The sequence below is a fragment of the Mastigoproctus giganteus genome, chromosome 1 (genome assembly GCF_048544385.1).
Source record: "Mastigoproctus giganteus isolate SK-2022 chromosome 1, ASM4854438v1, whole genome shotgun sequence".
NCBI classification, from domain to species: domain Eukaryota; kingdom Metazoa; phylum Arthropoda; class Arachnida; order Uropygi; family Thelyphonidae; genus Mastigoproctus; species Mastigoproctus giganteus.
The window spans coordinates 206,277,229-206,304,688 of NC_143575.1; the positions used below are offsets into that span (position 1 = coordinate 206,277,229).

The 27,460-nt window shown below is 39.2% G+C and overlaps 1 protein-coding gene across 1 annotated transcript in view; it reads left to right on the forward strand.

Annotated features, from left to right (window-relative positions):
* The window catches only part of Nrx-IV (neurexin-4), a 405,554-nt gene that overhangs the window by 251,051 nt on the left and 127,043 nt on the right, over nt 1-27,460 (forward strand). Inside the window, exons 11-12 of the mRNA XM_090384064.1 lie at nt 10,083-10,221; nt 10,311-10,417. Coding sequence (XP_090240190.1) covers nt 10,083-10,221; nt 10,311-10,417 — 246 coding nt within the window. The remainder of the gene's footprint in view (nt 1-10,082; nt 10,222-10,310; nt 10,418-27,460) is intronic.

Here is a 27,460-nt window from a genome sequence, read left to right on the forward strand (position 1 = left end):
GAAGCTACTAGGCATTTCATACCGATTAAAAAATATTGTTCAAGGTTTAGGCCTAAATGAATGTAAAATGAACTAATGAGACTCGTGGCAGAGAAGAAAAATGCATGGGTTCCATATAAATTTTATAAAAATTCTAGAAGGAAGGGGATGAATCAGATTGGGCCACTTGATATTGATGGTTCGACTGTTGATGATCCTGCTCAGGTAGCTAACAAACTGAATGAGTATTTTGCATCTACATTTGCACTTGAGGAGTTATTGAGGGAGGAAAGTGCCAGACGTTTATCAAGCTGTAAAAGATTGCTTAATGATTTTGTAATAACTGAAAGCAAAGTGGAGGAGAAATTGTTGAAGTCAAACATAAGAAAGGCACCTGGAGTTGATGGAATCTATCCAGTTATATTAAAGGAGGCAGCAAAGGAAGTAAGTAAACCCTTAGCCATAATTATGAGAGCATCCTTCGACTCAGGGGAAGGCCCCACAGACTGGAGATGTGCAAATGTATCCTCAATTCACAAAGGGAGATCTAAGGGTGATACAAGTAATTACAGACCAGTTAGTTTAACTTCTGTTGTGGGGAAAATAATGGAGTCACTGGTTAAAGATGCATTGCAGGATCACCTAGACAAGACTGTTGTAATAATTCAGACACAGCATGGGTTTGTTAAGGAGAGTCGTGTCTGACAAATTTGATTAGATACTATGTTGTGGTTGCAAAGGAACTGGATGCAAAAAATTTTATATCATATGCTTGCATTTCAGGAAAGCTTTTGGCACTGTTGCACATGGAAGTCTGCAGTACAAATTGAAGTGGTATGGTATTAAGTGTAAGTTGCTGCAACGAATAAAAGAGTGTTGAGTGGGAAAAGAGTGGTAATCAATGGATGCTGTGTGTCATGGACTGTTATTAATGGAGTGCCTCAGGGTTTGGTGTTGGGTCCACCGTTGTTTTGTATATTTATCAATGATATTGATGAAGGTATATCAAGCATAATGTCAAAGTTTGCAGATGATACAAAGGTTGGCAGGGTTGTTAATGTATGTAATGGCAGTGTCCTACTGCAACAAGATCAATAAAATTTGGTCAGGCGGGCTGAGAAGTGGCAACTGAAGTTTAACATTGACAAATGCAAAGTACTGCATATGGGTAGAAGTAATCCCAGAGAAACGTACTAACTGTGTTGTACTACACTTAGAGTGGTAGTAAATGAAAAATATCTGGGAGTAATGGTGCAGTCAGATATGAAGTTTTCTGAGCAATGCAGACAAGCTGCCAGAGCAGGTCATGGGGTATTGTCAATGATATACTGAAATTTTACTAGTAGGGAAAAGGTGTTATCCCATTGTATAATGCAATGGTCAGGCCATGCCTTAAGTACTACGTACTGGTCTGGAACCTCATTTTAGGAAGAATGTATAGTTGCTTGAGCGTGTGCAGAGAAGGGCAACAAGATTGGTGAGGGGAACAAAGGATCCTCTTACCAAGAAATGCTTAATTTCTGCAAATTGCAGTGGCTGGAGACTAGGCACCTGCGAGGTGATCTGATTGAGGTGTATAGGAGTCTGCTGACGAGGCTACTAGAGACGGTCGTGTTCCACGCCGCTAAGTGGATTTTTCTTATTGATTGATTTGAAATTATTGTTTTTCTAAAACTTTTGATTTAAATTTAGTAGTATAACATTATTTTGTGATTTTCTGATTAACTTGGTGTATTTATTCTTTACTCGGCCTTGTAATTGCATAAAAGTATCGGTAAAGGTTTCCACGTGTTTCAACTCCGCTACTGTTCGTAATTTTCCCACCATTGTGATACGATAGTTGTATGCCGTACTAGATAGCGTTAGTTGAACTTCGTTAGCAGTTAAATTGTACGTTTAAATAAATACATATAACGACTTAGATTACAAACGTAATATAATTAATTATATTTAACATAATTAATAACATAACATAATTGATTATAATTAATTAATAAATTAATAGAATCATGACTCAGACCAGAGCAGCAAAGCAAAAGGCTCAAGCTAATGGAAGCGCTGTGGCTCAGAGCAGAACTGAGGGGGGCAGTTGTCCTCTGACTCACAGCCTTATAAAATGCACTGTTTGCTTGATGTTTGCAGAGCAATCGGGTACGGGACATGATACTGCCAAGGGGGATGTTTTTGTGTGTGCGCGATGCAAGGAGTGTATCGATATCAGGCAACAACTCGGCGTTCTTGTGGGCCTATATGAGAACTTGAAGGACAGGGTGGATGCCCTCGAAGAAACTAAATTGAGGGGCCCATCAAGCTCTCAGCTGCCCACATCAACGCCAGAGCTTGCACATGGGCATCGCGTGACACAGAGACAACCCCCAAGGCAGAATGCGCTGGTCCCGAAGGAACTAGTAGTTGTTGGTGACTCTATTGTCAGGGAAACGGGGAACATGCTTTGTAAAAAAGATAGGTGGAACAGGACCAGGGTATGTCTGCCAGGGGCAAAGGTTGATGACGTTGTAGAGCGAATATCATCTTTTAAGGGCACAAAAGGTGATATAGTTGTACACGTTGGCACTAATAATATTAAGAGTAGGAGACCGGCAGAATTACTTAACAAGTACAGGTCACTGTTGAACAAAAGCCAAGAATTAGGGTTGAATTTGAAAGTGTCTGCAATTCTGCCCAGACACGATAGGAGGGAGTATATGATGAGAGCCTTGTCGATCAATTCGGCCCTGGAAAGATTGTGCAAGGCTCAAGGGGTAGATTTTTTTTCAGCCTGGACTGTACTTGTTAACAGGAGAGATTGCTTCTACAGGGATGGGATACACTTAAATAGAAAGGGTGCAAGAATATTTGCTGATGCTATCGAGGCAGTGTTAGGTGGGTCGGAAAACTGCTAGCTTGGGGGGAGACAAAGACCAATAGATTGACAGTAGCCACTGGCAGAGGTGAAAGAGATTCTTGCACTGCTTCTATTAGAATGAGCAGAAGCCTGAAAAACAAGATGCATGGTATTTCAGAGACTGCTGGGAGCCATTGCGGTACAAGTAAATACATGGGTTGTGTTAGGGTAGCTAAGAATAGAAACAGGTGCAGGTATACTTGCGTGTACACCAATGCTAGGAGTTTAGTAAATAAATTTGATGAATTTGAGGTATTGCTCAAAACATCAAAGGCAGATATTGTTGGGATATCAGAGACGTGGTGTCACACAGATATAAGGGATGCAGAACTGCAATTTGGGGAGTACAACGTCTACAGAAAGGATAGACAGGATAGGAAGGGGGGAGGGGTTATGCTATTAGTTAAGAAACACATAAAAACCAAAGAAGTGAAGCCAGTCGACATCGCTGGACAGTGCAGTGTTGAGTCAGTTTGGTGTGACATAAGCATTGGGAGATCAAAATTGAGAGTAGGAGTGTGCTATAGGCCTAATGACTCTGATGAGTATAATAAGGAACTGTACAGGGAAATAGAGTGGGCCAGTAAATCAGAGAGTCTTATAATGGGAGATTTTAATTTCCCAGATATTGACTGGAATTTGGGGGCTGGTTACTCACACACTAGCAGGGCTTTTGTGGATTTATTGGATGATTGTTTTCTACATCAGCATGTTCGGGAGGCAACTAGAGGGAGTAATACTCTTGATTTGATTATCAGCAGTGATTCTTCATGCATTAAGAATCTGCAGATAAATGAACCACTAGGTGGCAGTGATCACAGTGTGCTGAAGTGGGATTTACTGAAAGAGGTAACTACCATTAAATGTGAACCCAATTCACAAAGGAGGATCAAAGGCTGACACAAGTAATTATAGACCTGTGAGCTTAACTTCTGTTCTAGGAAAATTAATGGAGGCACTGGTTAAAGAAGCACTGCAGGATCATTTAGACTAGACTTCAGTTATAGCTCAGACACAGCATGGTTTTGTTAAGGGAAAGTCTTGCCTGACCAACTTGATTGGATACTATGATGCAGTCACAAAAGAACTGGATGCAGGGAATAACTTTGATATTATATACTTGGATCTTAGAAAGGCTTTTGATACTGTCGCACATGGAAGACTGCTACACAAATTGGAGCAGTGTGACATTGGAGGCAAATTGCTGCTATGGATAAAGGGGTGGTTGAGGGGAGAAGACAGAGAGTGGTAATCAATGGACACTGCTCATCGTGGACTAATGTTATTAGTGGAGTCCCTCAGGGCTCAGTGTTGGGTCCATTATTGTTTTCTGTATTTATAAATGATATTGATGATGGTATATCAAGCTTAATGTCCAAGTTTGCAGATGATACAAAGGTTGGCAGGGTTGTCAAGGACACTACTGACACTATGCTGCTGCAACAGTATCTGGAAAGGTTGAGCAGATGGGCTGAGAGGTGGCAAATGAAGTTTAACATTGACAAATGTAAAGTACTACACATGGGAAACAGAAACCCCAGAGCAACGTATCAACTCTGTGGTACTACACTGACAGTGGTAGAGAATGAAAGGGACTTGGGGGTGATTGTGCAGGCAGATATGAAGTTCTCTGAGCAGTGCAGACGGGCTGCAAGAGTAGCTCATGGAGTATTGTCAATGATATACAGGAATTTTTCCAGCAGGGATAAGGAGGTGATTATTCCATTGTATAAGGCAATGGTCAGGCCACACCTAGAGTACTGTATACAGGTCTGGAGGCCTCATTTCAAGAAGGATGTAGAGCTGCTGGAACGAGTACAGAGAAGGGCAACAAGATTAGTGAATGGAACAAAGGGGTGCTCTTACGAAGAAAGGCTTAAGTTTTGCAAATTACAGTGTCTGGAGACTAGGCACCAGCGAGGTGATCTGATAGAGGTGTATAAAGCCTTGAATGGTTTAAGCATGCTCAATGCTGATGGGATTCTTCCTCTAGCTCAGAAAAATCACCTGAGAGGGCATAAATTCAAATTGAGGAAAGACAGATGTAGGATAGACGTGCGGAAATTTGCCTTTAGCCAGCGGGTGGTTGGTTGGTGGAACAGACTGCCATCCCTTGTGGTGGAGGTTGATAGCCTAAATAAGTTTAAGGCTCAGCTGGACAGGTATTTTGAATGAACAGAGGGGTGAAGTGGAAGTGGGTTTTTTTTTTTTTTTTTTTGGCTGTGCTGCATAAGCTTGCTTTCTTGCATCAAATGCCTCTACTAATGCTAATGCTAATAAGGCCTTGAATGGGTTAAGCAAGCTGAATTCTGATGGGATTCTTCCCCTTGCTCGGATTACGAACCTGAGGGGCCATATATTTAAATTGAAGAAATACAGCGGTAGAATAGATGTGCGAAAATTTGCCTTTAGCCAGCCAGTGGTTAATTGCCGGAACAGACTTCCATCTGTCATTGTGGAAGTTGATAGCTTAAATAAATTCAAGGAGGAACTGGACAAACGTTTAGAGGGAATGGATGTGTGAAATTGGAGGGTTTTTTTTTTGTCTGATGGTACATAAGCTCATACATTTGTTATCTTGCATCACATGCCTCTATTACTACTACTACTACTACCAAACACGTGCTATTTTCACTCCCACACTGCCATTTTGGCTACATCAGTAAGGAATTATTAATTATAGATCCTCTCATCCTTACTCACCTATTCCATTTTGGTGATAAGGTAAATAAGACAATTTATTTATTGTATAACCTAGATTTTAGTAACACTTTTGAATCAGTTCCCTATGCCCCATCAAATACGGAGGATGCAGAAAGGTCAGAGAATGGCCACCGCATATCCCCGGAGCAATATGGCCTTAGTTGCTAATGCTCCTAAAAACCAAATAACAACAACAACCCTATGCCCCTTGTCAGTGCAGACTACTGTAGTGAGTGGGATCCCTCGGGATTCAGTCTAGGGTCCATCCTCTTGTTTCTACTTTTTCTTAGTGATATTAATGAAGGTATGTAGGAAAAGTTGTCAAAGTTTGCATATAATTTATAGGTAAGAAAGATAGTAAATAATCAGGACCAGACTATGCTTCGATGACTTAGATTGGTTACACATTTGGTCTGAAAGATGACAACTGAAGTTTAACCTTGCTAAATGTAAAATTTTGACATTTGGAGAAAAGAAATATGGGGCGATTTACAGACTAGAGAACACAGAATTAACGGTAGTTTGGGACAAGAATGATTTAGGGATTGTAATTTCCAGCATGCATGAAATTTTCATTACAGTGTAACTAGGTGAACTGGAATTGGTGTATCAATGATCTGCAGAACCTATTAGTAGAGAATAAATAGCATTATTTATTCCTCTTTATAAAACAATGGTGAGATCACATTTGAAATATCGTATTCGGGTCTAGAAGCAAAGCCTCATTCAAAAAAGCATGAAACTTTTAGTAAGGATCCAAATGAAGGCAACTAGATTGGTTGGGAGTGCTACGGGCTTTCCCTATGCAGAATCTAGATACTAGATTTTGTGTGTGACCCCCAAATATGGTGTTTACGCATATTATTCATTTCATTCCTTATTCATTCATTTTGCTTGTTTCTTAGAAAAATAAGCAGCATTAGCAAAGGCACATGATGCAAGAAAGCAAGCTTATATAGCATCAGCCAAAAAAAAAAAAAAAAAACCCTTATTTCACCCATTCACTCGCTCCAAATGTTTGTCAATTTCTGCTTCGAATCTATTTAAGCTATCAACTTCTGCAACAAAAGATGGAAGTTTGTTCCAGCAATCAACCACCTGCTGGCTAAAGGCAAACTTCCGCACATCTATCCTACAACCGTCTTTCCTCAATTTGAATTTATGCCCTCTCAGGCGATTATTCTGAGCAAGAGGAAGAATCCCATCAGCATTGAGCATGCTCAAACCATTCAAGGCTTTATACACCTCAATGCGCCTGCCTAGGCTTCAGACACTGTAATTTGCAAAACTTAAGCCTTTTCTTCGTAAGAGCAACCCTTTGTTCCATTCACTAATCTTGTTTCCCTTCTCTATACTCGTTCCAGCAGCTCTACATCCTTCTTGAAATGAGGCCTCCAGACCTGTATACAGTACTCAAGATGTGGCCTGACCATTGCCTTATACAAGAGGATAATCACCTCCTTATCCCTGCTAGAAAAATTCCTGTATATCACTGACAAGACACCATGGGCTTGCAGACCATCTGCACTGCTCAAAAAGCTTCATGTCTGCCTGCACAATTACCCCCAGGTCCTTTTCATTCTCTATCACTGTCAGTGTAGTACCACAGAGTTGATACGTTACTCTGGGGTTGCTGCTTCCCATATGTAGTACTTTACATTTGTCAATGTTAAACTTCATTTGCCCCCTCTCAGCCCATCTGCTTAACTTTTCTAGATCCTTTTGCAGCAGCGTACTGTCATTAGTGTCATTAACAACCCTGCCAACCTTCGTATCATCTGCATACTTGGACATTAAGCCTGATACACCATCATCAATATCTTTTATAAATACAGAAACAACAGTGGACGCAACACTGAACCCTGGGAGACTCCACTAATAACATTAGTCCACAAAGAACAGTGTCCATTGATTACCACTCTGTCTTGTCCCACTCAACCATCCATTTATTCATAGCAGCAATTTGCCTCCAATTTGTGCAGCTATCTTCCATGTGCAACTGTATAAAAGGCCTCACTAAGGTCCAAGTATATAATATCAAAGTTATTCTTTGCATCCAGTTCCTTTGTGACTACATCATAGTATCCAATAAAATTAGTCAGACATGACTTCCCCTTAACAAACCCATACTGTGTTCGAGCTATAACTGAAGTCTTGTCTAGATGATCCTGCAATGCTTCTTTAACCAGTGTCTCCATTAATTTCCCTGGAACAGAAGTTAAACTAACAGGTCTGTAATTACCTGTCTCCCTTTGATCCTCCTTTGTGGATTGTGGTCACATTTGCACATCTCCAGTCCATGGGTACCTCCCCTGAGTCCAGTGAAGCTCTCATAATTATGGTTAAGGGTTTGCTTACTTCCTTTGCCGCCTCCTTTAATATAACTGGATAGATTACATCCACCCTGCCTTTCTTATGTTTATCTTCAACATTTTCTCCTCCACTTTACTCTCAGTTATTACAAGATTATCTAGCTTACTGCCGGAATTTAATACACTTCTGGCATTCTCCACCCTGAATAACTCCTCATGTGTGAATGTAGATGCAAAATATTAATTTAGTTTGTTAGCTACCTGAGCAGGATCATCAACAGTTGAACCGATATCGAGTGAACCAATCTGATTCATCCCTTTCCTTCTAGAGTTTACGTAAGTAAAGAACTCTTTGCTGTTTTTCTTTGCATCCTTTGCCAAAGATTTCTCGTAATCTGCCTAACCTCCTTTGTGACTTGGTTACAGACCAACTTATATCTATCATAGGCTTCTGTGTCACGTGTTAATTTATATGTATCCCATGCATTTTTCTTCTCTGCCATATGTCTCATTAGTTCATCTGACATGCATTTAGGCCTAAATCATGAACAATATTTCTTAGTTGGTATGAAAAGCCTAGTAGCTTCCAAGATTAATTCTTTGAGTGCTTAGCATTTTGAATTTGCTGTTGGTAACATCATCAGTTGGTCCCACTGTATAGAATATAAATACTGTCTCCATCGTAGTCACCTTTACGAAAGCAAAAACCGTTCCCTTTACCCTTGATGGTAGTTACCTCTTTGAGTAAATCCCGCTTCAGCACACTGTGATCACTGCCATCTAGTGGTTCCTTTATCTGCAGATTCTTACTGCATGAAGAATTACTACTGATAATCAGATCAAGAGTATTACTTCTTCTAGTTGCCTCCCGAACATGCTGCTGTAGAAAACAATCATCCAATAAATCCACAAAAGCCTTGCTAGTGTGTGAGCGACAAACCCCACAAATGCCAGTCAATGTCTGGGAAATGAAAATCCCCTATTATAAGACACTCTAATTTAATGGCCTACTCTATTTCTCTGCACAATTACTCATTATACTCATCAGATTCATGAGGCCTATAACACACAGCTACTCTCATTTTTCCTTTCCCAGTGCTTATGTCACACCAAACAGACTCAACATTGCATTGTCCAATGTTGAGTCAATTGGATGTGCTTCCTTAGATTTTATGTGTTTCTTAACTAACAGCATAACCCCTCCTCCCTTCCTGTCCTGTCTATCCTTTCTGTACACATTGTACTCCCCAAATTCCAATTCTGCACTGCTTATGTCTGTGTGACACTACTTCTCTGATATCCCAACAATATCTGCCTTTTATGTCTTGACTGGCACTTCAAGCTTATCTAATTTATTAACTGTACTCCTAGCATTGGTGTACATGCAAGTATACATGCACCTGTTTCTACTCTTAGTTACCCTAACACAGCCCATGTATTTACTTGTTCCACTATGACTCCCAGCAGTCCTGGAAATCCCCATTTTCTTGCTTTCCAGGCTACTGCTCAATTGCATTTCAATAGAAGCAGTGCAAGAATCACTTTCGCCTCTGCCAGCGGCTACTGTTAATCTATTAGTCCGTGTATCCCCACCAAGCTAGCAGTTTTCCGACCCACCTAAATCTGCCTCGATAGCATCAGCAAATATTCTTGCACCCTTTCTATTTAAGTATATCCCATCCCTGTAGAAGCAGTCTCTCCTGTTAACAAGCACAGACCAGGCTGAGAATGAACAAACATGAGATATTTCTGTTGTAATATATCTCCCTTGTTCTTTCGGTTGATAGAACTATAAAAGGGGAGGGAACAAATATGATAGATGTGATAAATTTTGGAATGGGCAGATTGTGATTGATTCATTTGTGTTTTTTAAGATATAGAATAAGTTTGTTTCTTTGTTGCATCACTTCATTTGGCGTGATGAAAATTGGGAAACAGATATGAGGAATTGCCAAATTTAACGATTGATTGGATAAATAGTTTTAAAGAATTAGGTAAAGGAAGTGAGCAATGATGACATGGATTGCATATAGGCACTTTTTGTCATACTACACAATAACTTATTGCAAATACTATATTTTACTATTTAGATGCTTTTTCAGAGGAAATTATATTTTACAGATATAGCCAATATGCATATTATGAAGGGACTTAAAATGAACTTTTTTTCTCCCCCTTTTTAGGTGGTGTTTATGGATCTGCAGGATTTATTGGATGTATGAGATTTATTTATATAGAAGGTAGATTTATCCATGTTCTCTCTCTTCCTTCTGAGAGGTATACTCGGGATGTAGTTTTTGATGCTTGTCAAATGGTGGACAGGTTAGTATTTTAGTATTTGTGAGAGAGGATCATGTAATTTTGATTAAGCAGTACATTTATTTACATTTGACTTTTTTTTTTCCCTTAAGATGTAATCCCAATCCCTGTGAACATGGTGGCCTTTGCAAGCAAAATTGGGAGGAATTTTCATGTGATTGTGGCAGGACTGGATACACTGGGGCTGTTTGCCATATAGGTGAGCTTGTTTTTTATTTTTATTATTATTATTTTAAAGAAGTGTTTTCTCCTTTATGGGATTTTTTTACTGGTGGTTGATTAAATCTCCTATCCTGTAGGTATTTGGGGTTGCAGCTTTCTGGAGTTCCGTGTAAATGGTCCCTGCAAAGTCCATTCTGCTAGGTTCTTGTGGAGGCTCTTTGGCACTATGTCGGTGGTTGACACTGTGATCAGGATGGTCATTACTTGTTCCATATGCCACACATCTTTGATTTGCTGTCTTAAGTCTGTATATCTCCTGATCTTTTCCTCGTACATTTTCTGGAGGTTTCTGGTGTTGGGCACCACTATTTTCATCAGATAGGTAGCCTTTTTGTTCCTGTCAATGAGGGCTATGTCTGATCTGTTGTGCAGGATCATGTTGTCCCTTATTATGGCACAGTGCAGTACAGTTTGTGAGTAGAGGTCTGTAGTACAGCCTGAGATTCGTATTTGTAATACAATACACTTTCTTTGATCAACTGGTATTTTTGTGCTTCTGATGTATTATCCTGACGATCTGACTGTGTCTGTGAGTGTACTTCATCTGGTGATAAACCTGCAGTGATTTGCTCTATTGTTTCTGGAGCCAGGTGTCATCATCGACATGTCATTTGTCAGTCCAAAGTCCTTGGCAAATGGCGAATTTTTGCCACCTCTCAATACATTTCCGGTGCTTAGAGGAGAACAAGCATTCTGTACATTATCAGACACTCAGTCTAAAACAGTTATAGATCCAATATCTTTCTATTTTAGAAGATTTAGAAGAAATCCGGTTGGCCTTCCTCCCTAAAATCCACTCATGCACACCTTGATGGTAAGCCCTGTTCCGTCACTTTGGTGGCCGCGAACATACAGAGTGGTTCTCTTCAAGACGCTGGTCACCTTGAAGAGGAAAAGACCAAAACCACCAGCACAACATGATGAAACAAATAGCCCGCAGTCCCCAACAGCTTTCACTCTCCCTCTTGCAGCAGCGAGAGGATCAGAGGGTGCTAAGAATCTTTGGGTATGACCAGGCTGCCATGCACAGAAACTGAACTGGCCTGTTACAGTGTAACATCCCTCATCATTCAAAATAATATTAGAACTGACTGGAAAAGGAATTAGAAAATGTGAATTGGAATATCATCGGCTTGGCTGAAACAAGAGAAGAAATGAATCACTTATAAGTTTTTCAAGTGGAAATCTGCTGTAAACCAATGGAAACAGTGAAAAGAGCGAAGGTGAAGTTGGCTTTCTGGTCAATAAAGATATAAAAAACAACATTTTGGAATTAAATAGTACATCACTAAGAGTGTCAAGACTAATACTCAGGATTTTGAAGAGGTGCAAACTAAAGGTTGTAACGATATATGCACCAACATCAAGCCATGATGATGAAGAGATTGAAGAAATGTACACTGAAATTGAGAGACTTACAGATGAACAGAAAACTCGCTACACCATTATTATGGGGGTCTTAAATGCTAAGGTTGGAAAGAGACAAAACAGTTCAGAAAGGGAAACTATAGGAAATTTTGGAATTGGTAAAAGAGGTGAGAGACTTGTGAAATTTGCAGAATCTCGAGGGATGTCAGTAATGAACACTTTTTTTCAAGAAAAGGCCAAACAGAAAGTGGACATGGAAGAGCCCAAATGGATTAACAACTAATGAAATTGACTTAATCCTCACTAACAGAAGAATATTGTGAACAATGTTACCATCCTGAACAAGGTAAATGTTGGAAGTGATCATGGAATGTTCGCTTGATATAGATGTAAGAAAAGAAAGGGAAAAACTGACTCGGGTAAATAATACGAAGGTCTTTGAAATAACAGCAGAGGAGAAAAAGCAGTATGTACTGGAACTTAAGAACAAGTTTGAGCTTCTGAAGACCTTTCAGGCAGTGGTGTATTCAGGCCGGAACAATGTTCCGGTACTTTTTTCTAAACGTTTGTTGTTTATCAAACTACACGTTCCACCATTAGAATTATGGAATCCAAATTTTTATGTCCGAACTTGGTTGCGGTCTCATCGTCCTGCTGTTCACCAACAAACAAAAAGGGTAATCGATCCTGTATGGGAATTTCTATGATTTTTCTGAACAGTATTTTTTCTATTATTTTGGAGTTTTTGTTTTTGTTTTCGTTTTTTATTTTATTTTTTTCTTTTCTGATTTTTTTAAATTTTTTGTCGTTTTTTTTTTTTTAACTTTTGAAATTTTTATTTAATAGTTATAAATAAATACTGAACAAATTCCAGTATCTTTGACTTATTTATTTTTGCAAATGAAAAAAGCATATGTAATTATTTGTAGTTAATCGACGAGCGTTCCGGTACTATTTTTTTTTTCAGCAATACATCTCTGCTTTCAGGATCAAGATATCGACGAGAAATACAACAATTTTCTGAAAATGTTAAAGCCCAAGAAACCTATAGGTAAAAAGAAATTCAAAGAAGAAAAAAATTAATGAAGAAACACTTGTCGTGATGAACTGAAGACGAAATATGAGGAGCAAGATAAACACTGACAAGGACAAAATTGAGTATACTGAGTTATGCAAAACCATTAGAAAGAGACTCAGGGAGGACATAAGATTTAACACAAGAAAAGTATAACAAGCATTAAGAGAAAACAAAGGACTTAAATCAGCAGCCATGAGCAGTAATACATAAAGACAAGTGATACTGAAACTGAAGATTAGCAATTGTGTATTCATAAATAGCGGAGGAGGCATAATTCAAATAGCAGAAGATTACTATAAAGAATTACATAGGAGTGAGGGAATGATGCCAACAGTGGGGAAGATGGATCACAAATTAGCAACACATATGACATACCCTATATCCATCCTAATGAGGTAGAATATGCATTGAAGAAAATGAAGAATCGGAAAGCCCCAGGTTTGGATGAAGTTACTGTAGCGTTGTTAAAATTGGAAGAGACCTGATGCAGAAAACTGGCAAGATTCTTCTCAAAATGCATTAGGAAAGGTATGATGCCTAAGGAGTGGAATAATGCAATCATAATTTTGTTACATAAGAAAGGAGATATATCAGAAATTGGAAATTATAGACCAATTAGCTTGTTGTCCCACATCTACAAGTTGTTCACAAGGGTTATACTAACAGATTAGAAAGAATACTTGACAAGAATCAACTGAAAGAGCAAGCTGGCTTTAGACAGGATTCTCAACTATGGATCACCTTAATGTGATATCGCAGCTAATGGAGAAAACAAATGAATATAAAACACCATTATGCCTGGCATTTGTGGATTATGAAAAGGCATTTGACTCCATACATAGGCATAGATGCCCATACATTATTATTTTGAAAAAAAATATAAGAGAACGTATCTCCTTTATTAGACTAGACAAAGATTAGCAAATTTAAAATTGAGAAAGGAGTTCGACAGGGAGGCACAATATCTCCAAAGTTGTTTACTGCTGCCCTTGAAAAAGCTTTCAGAAGATTGGATTGAACTGGTCACAGAAAGGAGTCAATGTGAATGGAGAGTACCTAAACCATTTACGATTTGCAGATGACACTGTGGTCATAAGCCTCGACCCAAAGAATTAGAGGAAAATCATCTTAATCGGTTATGCAGAGGTTTTTTTTTTTTTTTTTTTTTGGCTGATGCTGTATAAGCATGCTTTCTTGCATCATATACCTCTACTAACTAATGCTAACATGTCAGCTGGCTACATTTATCCACAGTCGGGCTAACATTATATGTTAGCCCGACTGTGGATAAATGTAGTCATTTCTAAAGAGTCCAAGTGCTGTCATTGGAGGGATAACAGTGTCCTCACATGGTTGATTGTAAAACGTAATGCACAGTAGGGTTATTACAGTCAAAGCTCTTTATAGCAACCCTCTTTTTTTTAATGTCCTATGTGGTTGGTCCCATCCAATTTCTCATTAACCTAATGCTATTTTACATTCGGTATAATGACATTTAAAATAAAAGGATTTCTCTATAAATACTGTAATTTCTACCTCTTAATCAAATTTTATTACAATGTTTGCATTTAAAAATGACAGCATGCTTCAAATCTATTGAAGTAATTGACGAGCTTGCAGTCTGACCATCAGAAATTGTTTGTTAAGCTTTCCCATGCTCTTTTTGTGCAGTGCAGTGCAGTGCAGTAATGAAACAAACATCTGCTAGAAATTATTTCATTAGGAAGAGTGCATGTTTATTGGTATGGCTCCAAGAAAGCAGATAGCTTTGCCAATCCCAGATAAAATTTGGATTTCGCAAGCTGTAGATAATGGTGTGCATTCTAAGACTGACATCACCAAACAGTTCGGCATTACTAAGAGTATCCTGTTCACTATTTTGAAAGATTGGGAAAAGATTGAAAGTTTAGGAAATTTGCTGCACTGGGTAGGATTTGAGCACAAAAGACAAAGTATTTGGATCTTGAAAAGGTACTTTTGGAATGGCCAATGATGATGCTTGCAAAAAAACAGCCCCATAGATGGTAATCTTTTAAAGGCTAAGGCTCTATCGTTTGTACATTGAATGGACATTGAATTATTTAAAGGTTCTAGAAATTTAAGACTCGTCATGGCCTGTCTTTCAAAAAAGTGTGGCAAAAGTGCAGCCGTGAACGCTGAATGGAAGGAAAATTGTTTAAAAAATGTTTTGCTGACATGCGACCACAATGACATCTTCAATGCTAATGAAACTGGACTCTTAATCATTGGGCAAACCCAGATGCCTCGATGCTTTAAAGGTTTTAAGATATTACCGACTATGCGTCGAGCAAACCAAAAGGCATGGATGATATCACAAATCTATGAAGAATGGATCAGAGACTTAGATCGCAGGATGAATGAGAAGAATAAAAAATTTTGCTATTTGTGCATAACTGCACCCCTCATTGTCAAGTAAACGACATACGTGCAATCAGTGTCGAGTACCTACCATCAAATATGACATCAGTTCTTCAGCCACTTGATAAAGCTGTAATCCAGTGTTTTAAGAAAAACTACCGATGATGCTATTAAACAAAATTGTGCTATGTCTCCAAAGCAGAATTCAATGCAAAATCGACATCCTGCAGGCAATGTCTTTATGTGTTTCTGCATGAGATGAAATTGATGATAAAATGATCACCAACTGCTTCAAACATGCTGGAATTACCGCCCTGAATGATTCACTGTGTGAAGTTTCACATGCTTCTTCCTCTAGCAGATATAAGCTAGTCTGTAAACAGGTCACAAAGGAGGTTAGGCAGGCGAAGGCAGATTACGAGAAATCCTTGGCAAAATATGCTAAGAAAAACAGCAAGGATTTCTTTACTTATATAAACTCTAAAAGGAAGGGGATGAATCTGATTGGTCCACTTGACATCGATGGTTCGACAGTTGATGATCCTGCTCAGATAGCAAACAAACTGAATGAGTATTTTGCATCTACATTCACACATGAGGAATTATTAAGGTTTGAAAATGGCAGAAGGTTATCAAATTGTAGCAGGATACTTAATGATTTTGTAATAACTGAAAGCAAAGTGGAGGAGAAATTGTTGAAGTTAAACATAAGAAAAGCACCTGGGGTGGATGGGATCTATCCAGTTATATTAAAGGAGGCGGCAAAGCAACTAAGCAAACCCTTAGCCATAATTATGAGAGCATCCTTGGACTCAGGGGAGGTTCCCACGGACTGGAGATGTGCAAATGTATCCCCAATTCACAAAGGGGGATCGAAGGGTGACACGAGTAATTACAGACCAGTTAGTTTAACTTCTGTTCCGGGTAAAATAATGGAGTCACTGGTTAAAGATGCATTACAGGATCATCTAGACAAGACTGCAGCAATAATTCAGACACAGCATGGGTTTGTTAAGGGAAAGTCTTGTCTGACAAATTTGATAGGATATTATGATGTGGTTACAAAGGAACTGGATGCAAAAAATAATTTTAATATCATATATTTGGATTTCAAGAAAGCTTTTGACACCGTTGCGCATGGAAGACTATTGTACAAATTGGAGCAGAATGGTATTAAGGATAAGTTGCTACAATGGATAAAAGGATGGTTAAGTGAGAGAAGACAGAAGGTGGTAATCAATGGGTGCTGCTCTTCATGGACTAATTTTATTAGTGGAGTCCCACAGGGTTTGGTGTTCAGTCCACTGTTGTTTTGTATATTTATCAATGATATTGATGAAGATATATCAGGCTTAATGTCGAAGTTTGCAGATGATACAAAGGTTGGCAGGGTTGTTAATGACAGTAATGGCAGTGTGCTACTGCAACAGGATCTAGATAATTTGGGCAGATGGGCTAAGAAGTGGCAACTGAAGTTTAACCTTGACAAATGCAAAGTACTGCATATGGGTAGAAGTAACCCCAGAGAAACGTACCAACTGTGTGGTACTACGCTTAAGGTGGTAGAAAATGAAAAAGACCTGGGAGTAATTGTGCTCCCAGTGTAATATTTGAAGCTCATGGTTCAAATATTATACAAAAGTGGATGCAGACATTGAATATTTCAGGATATGCATGAATGAAGAGGAACTCATAGCAGACATAATGAAATCTTCTGAAATTTATAGTGATGAAGATGAGGAACCTACTGTGGTTGAACAAAAAGTTTCGGTGAAAGATGCTCATCAAGGATTAGAATTTGTACGTTGATTATTTTCTACATCAATGTGTTAATACATGATACAAGGAAGCAACCTTATCAAGCAAAGCCTAACTGCGAATGTGAAATAACCGCTATCTCGCATCTTCATAATTCTCTTTTAAAACATGCTCGACCATTGCAGCAGCGTGTTTTGACAGGTTATTTTAAAGTATGAAACAAATCTCTCGTTAGGTCTTGATAGGTATGTAGCCTATTATAGTGAAATTTACAAATTAATTGTAACCTTTATGCACTCTACAGTCATAATTTTCTTGTTTAATACTGTAGTACATATTATAAATAAGATTATACTGTATTGTATTTGTAGAATTGCATTAAATGTTCAAGCTTTTGTTTGTAGTAGTAGTAGTAGCAGTGGCATTTGATGCAAGAAAGCAAGTGTATGAGCTTATGCAGCATCAGCCAAAAAAAAAAAAAATCACACCATTCCCTCCAAATGCCTGTCCAGTTCCTCCTTAAATTTATTCAACCTATCAACTTCCACAACGACAGATGGAAGTTTGTTCCAGCAATTAACCACCCGCTGGCTAAAGGCAAATTTCTGCACATCTAATCTACATCTGTATTTTCTTAATTTGAATTTATGCCCCCTTAGGTTCGTAATCTGAACAAGTGGAAGGATCCCATCAGAATTCAGCGTGCTCAATCCATTCAAGGCCTTATACACCTCAATCAGATCACCGCGCAGGTGCCTAGTCTCCAGCCACTGCAATTTGCAGAACTTAAGCCTCTCTTGGTAAGAGGATCCCTTCATTCTCCTCACCAATCTTGTTGCCCTTCTCTGTACACGCTCAAGTAAATCTACATCCTTCCTAAAATGAAGCCTCCAGACCTGTACGCAGTACTCAAGGCGTGGCCTGACCATTGCCTTATACAGAGGGATAATCACCTCCTTTTCCCTGCTAGCAAAATTCCTTTATATCATTGACAAAACCCCATGACCTGCCCTGGCATCCTGTCTGCATTGCTCAGAAAACTTCATATCTGACTGCACAATTACTCCCCGGTCTTTTTCATTTTCTACCACCTTAAGTGTAGTAACACACAGTTGGTACGTTTCTCTGGGGTTACTTCTACCCATATGCAGTACTTTGCATTTGTCAAGGTTAAACTTCAGTTGCCACTTCTTAGCCCATCTGCCCAAATTATCTAGATCCTGTTGCAGTAGCACACTGCCATTACTGTCATTAACAACCCTGCCAACCTTTGTATCATCTGCAAACTTCGACATTAAGCCTGATATACCTTCATCAATATCATTGATAAATATACAAAACAACAGTGGACCTAACACACCGAACTCTGTGGGACTCCACTAATAACATTAGTCCATGAAGAGCAGCACCCATTGATTACCACCCTCTGTCTTCTCCCACTTAACCATCCTTTTATCCATTGTAGCAACTTACCCTTAATACCATTCTGCTCCAATTTGTACAATAGTCTTCCATGCGCAACAGTGTCAAAAGCTTTCCTGAAATCCAAATATATGATATCAAAATTATTTTTTGCATCCAGTTCCTTTGTAACCACATCATAATATCCTATCAAATTTGTCAGACAAGGCTTTCCCTTAACAAACCCATGCTGTGTCTGAATTATTGCTGCAGTCTTGTCTAGATGATCCTGCAATGCATCTTTAACCAGTGACTCCATTATTTTACCCGGAACAGAAGTTAAACTAACTGGTTTGTAATTACACGTGTCACCCTTTGATCCCCCTTTGTGAATTGGGGATACATTTGCACATCTCCAGTCCGTGGGAACCTCCCGTGTCCAAGGATGCTCTCATAATTATGGCTAAGGGTTTGCTTAGTTGCTTTGCCGCCTCCTTTAATATAACTGGATAGATCCCATCCACCCCAGGTGCTTTTCTTATGTTTAACTTCAACAATTTCTCCTCCACTTTGCTTTCAGTTATTACAAAATCATTAAGTATCCTGCTACAATTTGATAACCTTCTGCCATTTTCAAACCTTAATAATTCCTCATGTGTGAATGTAGATGCAAAATACTCATTCAGTTTGTTTGCTATCTGAACAGGATCATCAACAGTCGAACCATCGATGTCAAGTGGACTAATCAGATTCATCCCCTTCCTTTTAGAGTTTATATAAGTAAAGAAATCCTTGCTGTTTTTCTTAGCATATTTTGCCAAGGATTTCTCATAATCTGCCTTCGCCTGCCTAACCTCCTTTGTCACCTGATTACAGACTAGCTTATATCTGCCATAGGCTTCTGAGTCGCTTGATAATTTATATGCATCCCATGCATTTTTCTTCTCTATTACGAGTCTCATTAGTTCATTAGATAACCATTTAGGCCTAAACCTTGAACAATATTTTTTAATAGGTATGAAACTTTTAGTAGCTTCCACGATTAATTCCTTGAATGCTTCCCACTTAGAATTTACTGTTGGTAACATCGTCAGTTTAACCCACTGTACAGAATTTAAAAACTGTCGGAGACCACTGTACTCATCTTTACGGAAGCAAAAACCCTTTCCTTTACCCCTGATGGTAATTAAATCTTTAAGTAAATCCAACATCAGTACACTGTGATCACTGCCACCTAGTGGTTCCTTTATCTGCAAATTCTTAATACACGAATGATCACTGCTGATAACCAGATCAAGAGTATTACTTTCTCTGGTTGCCTCTCGAACATGTTGCTGCAGAAAACAATCATCCAATAAATCCACAAAAGTCTGACACTAGTGTGTGAGTGACCAACCCACAAGTTCCAGTCAATATCTGGGAAGTTAAAATCCACCATTATAAGACATTCCGATTTACAAGCCCACTCTATTTCTCTGTACAATTGTTCATTGTACTCATTCGAGTCATTAGGCCTAAAACCCACTCCTACTCTTATTTTTGCTTTCGCAGTGCTTATGTCACACCAAACTGACTCAACAGTGCACTGTTTATCTATATCAACTGGATGCACTTCTTTTGATTTTATGTTTTTCTTAATTAACAGCATAACACCTCCTCCCTTTCTATCCTGTCTATCCTTTCTGTACACATTGTACTCCCCAAATTCCAGTTCAGCATTCCTTATATCTGTGTGACACCACGTCTCTGCAATCCCAACAATATCCACCTTTGATGTCTTGACCAACACTTCAAATTCATCAAATTTATTTACTATACTTCTAGCATTGGTATACATGCAAGCATACATGCTCCTACTCCTATTCTTATTTACCCTAACACATCCCATATACCCACCTATTTCAGGATGACTGCCATCCGTCCCTGAAACCCCAAACACCCCACGCTCCAGGTTGCTACTTATTCTAATTGAAGTTGTGCAAGAATCACCTTCACCTCTGCCTACGGCTACTGTTAAACTATTAGTCCTTGTATCCCCCCAAGCTAGCAGTTTTCCGACCCACCTAACACTGCCTCGATAGCATCAGCAAATATTCTTGCACCCTTTCTATTTAAGTGTATCCCATCCCTATAGAAGCAGTCTCTCCTGTTAACAAGTACAGTCCAGGCTGAAAAAAATTCTACCCCTTGAACCTTGCACATTCTTTCCAGGGCCGAATTGATCAATAAGGCTCTCATCATATACTCCCTTCTATCATGTCTGGGCAGAATTGCAGACACTTTCAAATTCAACCCTAATGGCAGAATTGCAGACACTTTCAAATTCAACCCTAATTCTCGGCTTTTGTTCAACAGTGACCTGTACTTGTTAAGTAATTCTGCCGGTCTCCTACTCCTAATATCATTAGTGCCAGCGTGTACAACTATATCACCTTTTGTGCCCTTAAAAGATGATATCCGCTCTACAACGTCACAACCTTTGCCCCTGGCAGACATACCCTGGTCCTGTTCCACCTATCCTTTTTACAAAGCATGTTTCCCGTTTCCCTGACAGTAGAGTCTCCAACAACTACTAGTTCCTGAGGGACCAGCGCATTCTGCCTTGGGGGTTGCCGCTGTGTTGCGTGATGACCAAGTGCAAGCTCTGGCGTTGATGTGGGCAGCTGAGAGCCTGATGGGCCCCTCAATTTAGATCTTTCGAGGGCATCCACCCTGTCCTTCAAACTCTCATATAGGCCCATAACAACGCTGAGTTGTCGCCTGATTTCCTTACACTCCTTACATCGCGCACACACAAAGACATCCCCCATGGCAATGTCATGTTCCGTTCCAGAGAGTTCGGCAAACATTTCACAAGTTGCACATTTTTTTAGGCTGTGATGCGTTGGAGAATCGCCCCCCTCAGTTCTCCCCCGAGTCACAGCACTCCTGCCACTTTGAGCCTGTTGCTTTGCTGCTCTAGTTTGGGGCATGATACTTTAAATTAATAAAATCAATAAATTAAATTAATTAAATGTCAATACTACGCTATCTAATAGAAACAGTGAAGCGTAATACTCTATAAATTATACGTTACTGATTTGTTTTTTTGTTTGTTTTGTTACTGATTTTATGAGTGGTCGATATAACGACCGTTTTTTCTCATTCCACTGGGATGTCATTATCTAGAGCTTTGACTATATAAAATGATTAAGAAAGAGAACAACATTAAAAATAAAACTAAGCAAATATGGGTGCTTATGAACTTTCCAAGATATGAACAAAGCTTTGCATATCCAAAATTAGTTCATTTCAATCAGTTTGTTAGGTTAGCATGCATATCTCATTTGATGTACGTACATAGTCGAAATTGTACTTGATTTTTATTTGAACAGTATGAACCCATACCGTGTCTGATAAACATGAGTAAGGATGCTGAAGTTGCTAGTAAGAAGCATTGTACAGTCTTGATGGGAAAGAAAGTAGAAATCATAAAGAAATGTGAAAGCAATGAGAAAATGTCATGTTGTATGTATGTATAGCATGAATCAATCAATGGTGCCAAAAATTTTGAAGTACAAAGAACGAATTGTGGAACATGTAAAAAGTGCTATGCCAGTGCAATCAACAATCATTAGGAAGAGGTGCTTTTGGTTATGTTTAGAGACTTAGATTCATGCGTATTAGTTTAATACCTATTCCAGAAGAGGTAAGAGTTTATTCAAACATATGAAGGCCAAGCATGAAGAAACTTTTTGTGATGAAACATTTACTGCAAGCCACAGATGATTTCATGAATTCAAGATTCATTCAAATCTACCTACCATCAAAGCGAGTGGTGAGGCAACTAGCTTAGATGCCATGTCTGCAAAAGAATATTCTGCAATATTTGCTGAGATTATCAAGGAAAAGGGTTATGTACTTCAACAAATTTTTAATGGAGATGAAACGTTTAATTTGGAAGAAGATGTCTGATAGAACATATATCAGCAAGGAGTAGAAGAGCATGCCTGGTTTAAGGGCTTCAGAAGATTGATTCACTCTCCAATTTGGTGGAAATACTTCAAGAGATTTCAAACTCAACATCCATATCAGTTTATCGTTCCAAAAACACAAGTGCTCTCGAAAATTAACCAAAACTTGTAATGTAGAAAACTAACACCAAAGACTGGATTGCACTTTTTTTTTTTATGAAAACCCCAAATACGAGAGGTATTAGAACTATAGGTTCTAATACCTCTTGTTTGGTCTTGAATTTGTTGACATTAGGCTTGAACTTCTGTAGACTGTAATTTTTAGGAAATACGTATGAAGGAAGGTTGTTCCAGAAAACAGCAGTTGAATGAATAAACGAGGAAGATGAAAAGTTGGTTCTGTGAGTTTGAAGTTGGACAGTAAATGGATGTTGGCTGGTGGCGGCACATGTTCAAACTGTTTTGAAAGAGAGAGAGAGAGAGAGAGAGAGAGTGGGAATTATAGAAGCCAATTCAGAAGAACAGTGCCCATGGAAGTATCTGTAGAAAAGGCATGCAGCAGAAACAGTACGTCTATGAGACAGAGTGGAGAGACTGTTAGAGAGGAGTCATTAATTAATCTAACTGCCCTCTTCTGAATGGAATCTAGAAGCTTGAGAGAGGTTTTGGGGACACCGCCCCAGATTTGGGAACAATATTCCATGGTAGTGCGGATTTGCAATTTGTACAGAGTGAACAGCTGTTTGGAAGAAAAGTAATGCTGAGTGCGAAAGAGAAAACCAAGTTTTTTAGATGAAGAGGAAGCAATATTTGTAATGGGCTTGTGCCAAGAGAGATTAGAAGTCAGGGTAATCCCCAAAAGAGAGAGATATCATTTTGCCTAGAAATCGGAGTGTCACCAAAGATAAGCATAGGAGCAGAAGAATCCTTTTTGCGAGATATAAGACAAGACTGAGTTATAGAAGGATTAAAATCAACTAAGCTGTCTTTGCCCCACTGGAGAATTACCTGGAGTTCGGCATTTAAGAAATTGGTAGCGGATATTCGAGAAGTTGAAGCTGATTGAGCAGGGCAAGGTTTTTCAAAATGGAAAGTGGAATGCAATGTGCTATCATCGGCAAAACTATGGATAGGATTTCCAGTCGATGGAACAAGGTCATTAATGTACAAGAGGAAAAGAGTGGGGGAAAGAACTGAACATTGGGAGACACCAGCATTAGTGGAGAAGTTAGAAGACAGAGAGCCATCTGTGGCACCTCCGTAGCCAGGTGGGAAGGAGCAGCAGTGCGTAGCACATGCTTCTTGATTAGACCGGGGTTCGAGCCCATCACCACCAAATACGGAGGATGCGGAAAGGTCAGGGAATGACCACCGCATATCCCGGAGCAATATGGCCTTAGTTGCTAATGCCCCTAAAAACCAAATAACAAACAACAGAGAGCCATCTACCATCACCCTCAGTGAGCGATCAGAGAGAAAACTGGATAACCAATTACAAAAAAACAGTTGGCAAACCGTAAGATGGAAGTTTGTTTAGAAGACCTTTATGCCAAACATGATCGAAAGCCTTTGAGATGTCAAGAGCAACTGCTTGTGTTTCACCGAACTTTTCCATTGAATTTGTCCATAAATGGGTAACATAAGCCAGAATATCACCAGTGGATCGACACTGATGAAATCCATACTGGCGATCGTTGATCAGATGGTAGGTTTCAAGGTAGTTTAAGAGTTGGCGGTTAATTGATTTCTCCATTACTTTAGAAAGAGTAGAAGTAATTGGATGGGAGGGATTTATCACTCTTTTCAGGAAATGGCTGGATATAAGCAAATTTGCAAGCAGAAGGAAAAACACCTTTGGAATAAGAAAGTGAAAAAAGGTGGCAAAGAACAGGAGTAAGTTCAGGAGCACAGGTTTTGAAAACAAGTGGAGAAATACCATCAGGACCTGGAGCTTTCTTAGCATCGAAATTCGTCAAAATTCTTCTGACATCCTTTTGACGGAAGACCACAGGAGGCATTGAATGGAGCGTGTTGGGAATGGTGGGAGGTGTTTTACCAAGATCATTAATACATGAGTTGGAAGAAAAATTGGATGCTAGCAGGTCACCTTTATCCTTGGCTGAAGTGCAACAGAACCATCTGGTTTGGACAGAGGTGGGAGCAGAGATGGGTAAAAGTTGCAGCCAATAGCTTTGGCAAGAGACCAGAATGCTCGGCTACCATTAGGGCAAGAAGCAAGTTTTCTATTCTTAGCCTGTTCAAAATCTAGTTTGGACTGATTAATAACTGCTTTACAATTGTTGCAAGCTTTGGTGTAGGCACAAAAAATGGAACTGAAGAATTGGAAACAAGCCAATTGTGATATGCAACATTCTTCTCCTGAACGGCCTTAGCACATTTATTGGAAAACCAAGGTTTAGATAAAGGACGAGATTTTAAAGTGGAATGTGGAATAAAGAATTCCATTCCTACAAGAATAATTTCACTGACACCATCTGAGCAAACGTTGACATCAGAAGTTTTGAAACAGTAGTCCAACCAAGGAAAAGAAGAAAAGAAATCTCGCTGGTCATCCCATTTTACATTCTTGTAATGCCAAACGATATGAGGTTGGGAATAGCCATGAAATAAAGGCTCCATTGGAGAAGAGACAATCACCAAGTTGTGATCTGAGGTACCTAAAGGACCACTAACTTCGACCATGTACTTAAGGGTTGTTTGTGAGAAAAAGATCAAGCATGTTGGCTGTATGGTTAGGATTGTCCGGTATTCTTGTAAGTTAATGAACAATCTGTGCAAGGTCATTAGAAATTGCAAAAGCCTCAGTATCTCGACTAGCTTGGTCAGTGTGACTAGAAAATGGAGGCCAGCTGGAGTTGTGAACATTAAAATCGCCAAGGAAAATTACCTCACTGTTAGGAAAGTTGGACTGGAGAAAGTCAAGTTGCAAAGAGAGTTGGTCAAAGAGCTCCAAATGATTAGTGGAGTTGAGAACAGTAGAGACAACAGATGAATTTGACACAATATGGTAGAGAGATTTTAAGCCAGAAAAGATCGAAGAGAAGAGATTCCAAATTACCAATTCTCTGACAGGGAATATCGGAACAGACATATGCACAAGTACCACCTTTAAGGCGAAAGGAATCATACAGTGAATACTTTGGGCAGCTGAGATGAGTAGTAGTTGAATTAACCGATAAATGAGATTCTATCAGAAAAAGTACATGGGGTTTGGCAGGCTGCAAGTGAAAATGGACATCGTTGAGCTTAGAATTGAGACTACGTATATTTGTGAAATGAACTAGGAAGTGTTTGGGAGGTTTAGATCTTTTCACAGATAAGCTTACTCTATTGGTTTGACAATTTGTGGTGTATTCAATAGTAAGAAAAGGTGGGGGGAGGGACATGTTGTATGAAGTGATGAAATTTTTAGATATGGTGTACACGTGGTAAGAATATACCCAGATCCTTGACATAACGTGGCCTCGACAATGTCCCCCACATACACACTACTCAGACTCCCTCCAGTCACTATCTGGCAGAGTAGAGGTAGCAAGATTATGCACTATCTGATCCGGAAGCCTCCTAAAGATTTACCAATAGGTTTGGTCTGGTGTACTAACTAGCGACCAGCCTGCGAACACCATTTTGTGTTAGGAAGTGTAAGGAAAATTGGATTTCGCCATGATGTTCATCATAACCTCAAAAGTCATCAGTCATACTGCATGATGGAAGAGATGGGGAAGGGTTGACCGGAACTTAGCTCTGGAGACTAAACATGGGTTCCACCACTTCAAGCCTCCAATAAGCAAAGTTGTGGTATTGCACCGGTTGATGAGAGTCATCTATCACCTAGCACTTGCTTTGTTTAAAGATTATTTTTTCCGCTATTTCATTTCCAAGGTTAAAAAATATTGCAACCAGACCAAGCTGCCTTTTAAAATCCTCCTTTTGCTTGATAATGCCCCTGGACATTAGCATTAGTTGAGGCATATGATGCTAGAAAGCAAGCTTGCGCAGCATCAGCAAAAAAAAAAAAAAAAAAAACACTCCCATTTCACCCACCCAGTCACTCCAAATATTTCTCTAGTTCAGCCTTAAATTTATTTAAGCTATCAACTACCTGCTGGCTAAAGGCAAACTTCCACACATATTCTGCAACTGTCTTTCCTCATTTGAATCTATCCCCTCCCTCAAATTCTTAATCTGAGCAAGCGGTAGAATCCCATCAGCATTCAGCCTGCTCAAACCATTCAAGGCCTTATACACCTCAATCAGATCACCTCGCAGGTGCCTAGTCTCCAGATTCTGAAACTTGCAGAAGTTAAGCCTTTCTTGGTAAAAGCACCCTTTTTGTTACTCTCACGAATCTTGTTGCCCTTCTTTGTACTTGTTCTAGCAACTCTGCATCCTTCCTAATATGAGGCCTCCAGACCTGTGTGCAGTACTCAAGTGTGGCCTGAACATTGCCTTATACAAGTTGATGACAAGACTTCATGGCTTGCTCTGGTAGCCCGTCTGCACTGCTCAGAGAACTTCATATCTGATTGCACAGCAAAATTATCCCCAGGTCTTTTTCATTTTCCACTTCCCTGAGTTTAGTACCACACAGTTGGTACATTTCTCTTGGGTTACTGCTACCCATATGCAGTACTTTGCATTTGTCAATGAGACAAATGACAGTCGAAATTGTACTTAGTTTTTATTTGAACAGTATGAACTCATATCATGTCTGATAAACACGAGTAAGGATGATGAAGTTGCTAGTAAGAAGTGTCATACAGTCATGATGGGAAAGAAAGCAGAACATCATCTACAAGATCTGGATGATTTTCATCCTAGAGTCCAGGTAATCTACTTGCCTCCAAACACCACCTCACTTCAACCAGTGGACCAAAGGGTTATTGCATCCTTCAAGAAATATTATCTAAGATGAATATTCAAACAGGCAGTAATGGAAACAGATTGTGATTGGAAAGACTGTGATATTTACAAGTCCATAAAGAATATTGGTGCTTCCTGGCATGAAATAACAAATTCAAACATGAATATGGCTTATGCCTCAAGTTTGTTAACAATTCTA